Source organism: Corvus kubaryi, unplaced genomic scaffold (genome assembly GCF_017639235.1).
Source record: "Corvus kubaryi isolate FWS band 111438036 unplaced genomic scaffold, C.kubaryi_AGA036_p1.0 37225, whole genome shotgun sequence".
In the NCBI taxonomy this organism is placed as follows: domain Eukaryota; kingdom Metazoa; phylum Chordata; class Aves; order Passeriformes; family Corvidae; genus Corvus; species Corvus kubaryi.
Window position 1 is genome coordinate 778513 of NW_024581064.1, and position 6525 is coordinate 785037.

Consider the following 6525-nt stretch of genomic DNA (forward strand, 5'->3'; position numbering starts at 1 on the left):
ATGTATCCTGGGGAGATGGGACTGCATCTGATGAATCTTAAATGCTGCCAGTGACTGCCCAGACAGGACTGAACTGTTTAGAAAGTCAAACAGACTGTTTGTGGCCTTTAGATAAAACTCCAAAGGTCAGGCTATGGCAGCTCCAGGCCTGTCAGAGCAGATAAGGCCATGCATCCAGGAATGCTGTGAATTACCTCCTGCTCCTTCACTTGAACCTCTCAGGGATGTTCAGCTGGGAAACATCCATTTCAATGGTGTCCATCCATAGCATGCCCTTATCTGAGATCTCCAGGGCCACTGCGTGGAGCCTCATTCCATACCTGTCCTGTTGTCACAAATCATTCTGTCTCACCACCAGGTCAGGAGCAGACACAGGTTTTAGAAGGGTTTGGGTCAGCCATGGCTGCACCCTCCCAGCTGCAGCCACTCTCCTCATGGCCCTTCTGCAGCTTCTTGGCAGTACAGCCTAAAATAAAAGTCACCATGCTTCCACGGCTGGTTCCCGGCTCCACCACTGTTCCTGCCCAGGCTGGCCTCTGAGCAGCCTCTGCAGCAGATTCCTGCTCAGGAGCTGGGGAATGTACAGAGCTGTACCAACGGGACATTGGAGCTTTATTTTGGGAGTTTTTCCCCAAATGGCATCAAGGGAGTTGCCAAGCAAAATGTTCCTCTTCAGGAGCATATTTGCCAGCTGCAGCAGCCATGACTAACGGAGGCGATTCCAGGAGCACACTCCTCTCACGCCCAGCCACTGTGAGAGCAGAAATTGGCACCAGGGACAGTATTGCTAGTGGCTATTCCTGCTGTCGGGAAGAAGGACAGGCTTCACGTTCCACCATTAATCTGTCTCCTTAATGAGGAAGCCTCACTACACTTCTAATTCCACCCAAAACACAATGCTTATGCCCAGGGGAGATGTCTGACCACCACATAAACTCTGGAATTGCTCAGAAGCTGAGCATCCAGAGCCCCTGACATTAGAGAGAGGGAAGGAAGGGGTTGCTTCAGAGATTTGTGGATTCATGAACATCAGCCTAATAAGGACAAAATAAATTAGGTTTAGCCTGTTCAGTCTCCAGTTGCCATGACCAGGGCTTGCCAATCTATAAAGACTTTAGCAAGACGAGCAGTGCTGAGCATTCCCACCCTTTGGCGTGGCACCATCCTGCTGCTGGAGTCCTTTGGCCCAAGGACCCGTTAGAGCAGATCCTGACCTGAGTGTTAATCATTTGGGAATTTCAGAGGAGTCAGTAAAACATCAGCTGTGCTGGGCATCCTGGGTGCTGGTGGTTGTCCCCATCACCCATCATGCGGTCAGTGCCTCTGGGCAGTGCGGCCAAGGCAGCTGCAGGCAATGGGGGCAGAGGGGGCATGTCCCCACCATACGGGGCCCATGGAGTGGGACAGGAGCCCTTCTCCAGAGTGAGCAGCAGGGACGGGCTCTCTGACCTGTGCTGCAGCAATGCCTCAGCTCAGGCCAGTCGCTGCTCTCATACAGAGGAGATGGAGGCTCCAGGGCACTTGTGGGGTGGACTGGGGTCACCCTCCTCGTGCTTTCTGCCTGCCCAGCACCAAGTGACTTTACACCTCTCTCTCTCCCTCTTGCAGCTTTAACTTCTCCCAAACCCAGCCTGATGGGCCTGCCCAGCACAAGCGTCCCTTCACCCGGCCTCCCCACCTCTGGATTACCAAATAAACAGCCCCCGGCCGCACTGAGCTCACCCACCCCAGCACAAGCCACGGCGGCCGTGGCCCCGCAGCAGCCGCCAGCTACGACCCCGCAGCCGCAGCAGCCACCCCCCGCACAGCGCAAGGAGAAGGAGAACGAGAAGGCAAAAGAGAAGGAGAAGGCACCCAAGGGGAAGGGGGACACCCTGCCAGGGCCCAAGAAGGAAAAGGGGGAGGCACCGGCAGGCACCCTCGCGGCCCCGCTGCCCACCATGGAGTACGCGGTGGAGCCTGCCCAGCTCCAGGCGCTGCAGGCCGCCCTGAATTCGGACCCCACCACCTTGCTGACGAGCCAGTTCCTTCCTTACTTCGTTCCCGGCTTTTCTCCCTACTACGCCCCACAGATCCCTGGCGCCCTGCAGAGCGGGTACCTGCAGCCCATGTACGGCATGGAGGGGCTGTTCCCCTACAGCCCCGCACTGTCACAGGCGCTGCTGGGGCTGTCTCCTGGCTCACTGCTGCAGCAGTACCAGCAATACCAGCAGAGTCTGCAGGAGGCATTGCAGCAGCAGCAGCGACAGCAGCAGCAGCAGCAGCAGCAGCAGCAGAAAGCGCAGCAGCCCAAAGGAAGCCAAACCCCCGTCCCCACGGGGGCTGCCACCCCGGACAAAGACCCTGCCAAAGAACCCCCCAAGCAAGAAGAGCAGAAGAACGCACCCCGCGAGGTGTCCCCCCTCCTGCCCAAACCCCAAGAAGAGCCTGAAGCGGAAGGCAAGGGCGCGGAGTCGCTCTGCGACCCTTTCATTGTCCCAAAGGTGCAGTACAAGCTGGTCTGCCGCAAGTGCCAGGCGTGCTTCGGCGACCAGGAGGCGGCCAGCGACCACCTGAAGTCCCTCTGCTTCTTCGGCCAGTCTGTGGCGAACCTGCATGAGATGGTGCTTCACGTGCCCACCGGCAGCGGCCAGGGCAGCGGCTCGTACCAGTGCGTGGCGTGCGAGAGCACGGTGTGTGGGGACGAAGCCCTCAGTCAGCATCTCGAGTCAGCCCCGCACAAACATCGAACAATCACAAGAGCAGCAAGAAACGCCAAAGAGCACCCCAGTCTATTACCTCACTCTGCCTGCCCCCCCGACCCCAGCACCGCATCTACCTCGCAGTCGGCCGCTCACTCAAACGACAGCCCCCCGCCCCCCCGGCCCCCCCCGGCTTCCCCCCACGCCTCCAGAAAGCCCTGGCCCCCGGCAGCCCCGCGCAACCCGCCAGGGAAGCCGCCGCCGCCGCCTTTCCCTCCTCTCTCCTCATCTTCAACGGTTACCTCAAGTTCATGCAGCACCTCAGGGGTTCAGCCCTCGATGCCAACAGACGACTATTCGGAGGAGTCTGACACGGATCTTAGCCAAAAGTCAGATGGACCGGCGAGCCCGGCGGAGGGGCCCCAGGACCCCGGCTGCCCTAAGGACAGTGGTCTAGCTAGCGTAGGAATGGACACCTTCAGATTGTAAGCTTTGAAGATGAACAATGAAAATGAATTTAAATAAAAAAAGTTAATAACAAACCAATTTCAAAAATAGACTAACTGCAATTCCAAAGCTTCTAACCAAAAAAAAAGAAAAAGAAAAAAGAAAAAAGAAAAAGCGTGGGTTGTTTTCCCATATAATGATGCCGGTGGGTTTTACATTTCTTTTTTCCTTTCCTTTTAATAAAATAAAACTTTAAAAAAGAAAAAAAAAAATCTGTTACATTTGTCCTCTTGAAGGTACTGTTGGTCTGGGAGACGAAGGCCCGTGCTGCCTCCTCGCACCTGCGGAGCTCGCACCCCTGTACATTGCCCCTGTCTGATCCCCCGTTGATAGCACAGCAGAGCCCGGCAGCGCTGTATGGGAAAGCAGCCCACCTGGAGACAGTTTTAAATTTCTTGCTATCTTAGCATTCAGATACCAATGGCTTGCTAAAAGAAAAAAGAAATGTAATGTCTTTTTATTCTCAGGTCAATCGCTCACACTTTGTTCTGTTTTCAGAATCATTGTTTTATATATATATATATACATATATATATAATTTCTTTCGTTTGTTTTGGGGGTTTTGTTTTGGTTTGGTTTTGTTCCAGAAAAGGATTTTTTTTTGTTGTTGTTTTTTTGGGTTTTTTGGGGGTTTTTTGTTAATTTAAAATGGGCAGAAAGTATTCAAGAGAAAAACAATGTGAACTGCTTTAGCTTTTCGGGGATTTTAAGGGTAGCTTTTCTGCTGAAGCCAATTCCAAGGGGAAAAGTAAAGCACTCCCACTTTCAGAAAAAAAAAAAAAACCCACACAAAGAGTGTTGAGGACTTGGAGCTTAAAAAAATAAGTTTTAAAACAACTGACTTTCTGTATTTATGATAGATATGACCATTTTTGGTGTTGAGTAGATTGTTGCATTGGAAATGAACTGAAGCAGTATGGTAGATTTAAAAGAAAAAACCCTTTTGTGTACATTTAGCTTTTGTATGGTCCAGCTGACGGCTTCTCATTTGATGTTGTCTTGTTCATTCCTAGACAGATAGATTGCGATCCATCGACTCGCCTGAGCTTTTCTCCCCTTTGTACCTTTATCCCCGTCCCCATCCTGTAATCTTCCACTTATGGTCGCTACCTTCATTTCTTAGAGGGTGGTTGCATAATTATTTTATAAAAACTAAAGAAAGAAGTTCAAAGGGTTTTGGGGGTCAGTAGGATCCCTTGCAGAATATTTTTTGTTGGGGGTTTGAAACTTTTTAAGGCATATACATGCGATTTACCTATGTCTGTTACCCTTGTGCACTTATTTTATTCTTATTTTCCATTTCTCTTTTTTTCTTCTCTTTTTCTTCCCCTCTTCCTTTACTCATTTTGTAAATGCTTCAAAGACTCTGTTCCTGACCTCTGAGCATCGGTTCTGTTTGTGTAATTAGGCTGCACTCTGTTCCTTCTTTTGAAAAAAAAAAAAAAAGGTTTTGTTACATTTTTTTCTCTAAAGAAAATTCATGCTTTAAATAAAATCCAAAGACATACCCTTCACCACTGGTGCAGAATGAGCAAAAAGGATTCTTTTTACTTGAGAATTTGTTTCTGATTTAAACAAACAAGTCTAAGTTTAAATAAAGAATAAAAAAAACGTACCCAGGTTGTTATCTGTGCTTCTTCTGCAAGCAGAGAGACAACTCTTAGCGAGCACCCAGTGCACCCCAGGCAGGTTTCTCTTTCCAAGATCTCTCCATGGCAGCAGCGGGTGCCAGGCTCAGGGAGGCCTGGAGCCCCCCGGCCCCCCCAGCCCGCACGCACCTCAACTGGCCCAGACTTTGAAAGGAAAACTTTATGCTGCTAAAATGTAGATTTTGGAGACGTAGATACTTTGCTGTTCCCTTCCATAGCCAAAAGCCAACAGAAATAACCTCTTTCCACCCTGTTTCCTCCGCCCAAAAGCACGAGAGCCTTCTGCCCGCCATCATCATCCTCCTCCTGCTTCAGAAGGGAACTTTGAAGACTGTGAACGCAGGTTCCTCCCGCTGCCTCCGGCCGCTCCTCCCCGGGCTGAAGCCACTCGCCACCTCCGTGAGCGACTGGAGCATCTGAGAGACGAGTGCGGGTTCGGTTTCTAGCGGGACACTTATATTTTTATGGAGTTTTGGTTTTAGTTTGATGAAAGACTAGATCCTGAACTGTTGTACATATTTCTGACTAGGCTAATGCACAGTGCAAATTCCTTTTTTAATTGTTTTTTAAGTAGTCGATACTAAAGCGCAAACCACCGGATGTTCCTCCCGGGACCCAGCTGTAGCATAAGGTGTCAAAAACAGAACCACGTACCCATGGAGCGTTTGCTGTTTTAACAAACTGTTTTCTTTAACAGAAGTTCTTGTATTTCTCCCTGTGTTTGAGATGAACATTTTTTAAATTCTAAAGTTGTACAGTTTTTTTTCCATTATTTTATCTTGTTTGTAATTCTATGAAAAATATATATATATATATATTTTTTGCCATTTAACTGTTGTATGTTACTCTGTCTGTATCATATAGAAATTTTTTTGTTTGGTTTTGTTTTGGATTCTCTCTGTGATGCCAGTTCCCAGTTTAACACAAACTTTATCTGTCCAGTTCCGCAAGGTCTCTTTTGGAAACCCTTTTGTTTTGTCTTGTTTTGTTTCGTTTTTTTAATTATATTGCTTGGTCATAGTGCAATTTCTCTCTCCTCCTTCCCCCTCCTCCTTCCCACCCACTAAAAGGTTTTATAAATTCATTTCCTTGTATTTTTTCTAAATGTTTCTAGAGACTATTTCAGTGCGAGGTTGCCTCCTCCTCTTGCAGCCCAGCTGCCTGGGGCCGATGCAGGGACCCCAGTGCCGTGGGGCTGCGGGAGCGACGGCGGCGCACGGGAGCCCCCGCGCGACCCCAGCCCACGCGAGGCCTTTGCAGCAAGTGGCAGAGCAGGGCCAGGCTGGGCACGAGGAAAACACTTCAAACTTAGCATTAAGCGGGTTTCTGTTTTATTTTTAATAAAAAGCTTTTTTAAGTGGTGAAGATGGCCAAAGTTTCATACAATTGAGAATAAAGAGAAGCGTCAGGGGTGTGCGGGGCCACCCGGGGCGGGTGGGCAACAAGGTGGGTGGACACAGCCAGCACGCTCACCAAAATATATTTTGCTTTAAAAAAAAAAATAAAAGCTTTTAAATAGAAGCAGAAGTTGGGTTGGTTGGTCGGTCGGTCGGTCGGTCGCTTGGTTGGTGGTTGGTCAGTTGGTTGGCGCTGATACTGCCCACTGTGAAACAAAACTTTGACTATTTTTTTGTTTTTATTGGGGGGGGGGGCAAGTTTGGGTAGAACAGAAAGCATAAATGAGGTGA

General features: G+C 49.5%; 1 protein-coding gene across 5 annotated transcripts in view; it reads left to right on the forward strand.

Annotated features, from left to right (window-relative positions):
- Window positions 1-4803, forward strand: part of ZFHX3 (zinc finger homeobox 3) — a 395458-nt gene extending 390655 nt beyond the window's left edge. For all 5 annotated transcript variants that reach the window (XM_042022867.1, XM_042022869.1, XM_042022868.1 and 2 more), the window contains one exon: window positions 1609-4803. In XM_042022867.1, the coding sequence (XP_041878801.1) occupies window positions 1609-3170 (1562 nt within the window). In that variant the 3' untranslated portion in view covers window positions 3171-4803. The remainder of the gene's footprint in view (window positions 1-1608) is intronic.
- Window positions 4804-6525: the final 1722 nt, after the last annotated feature.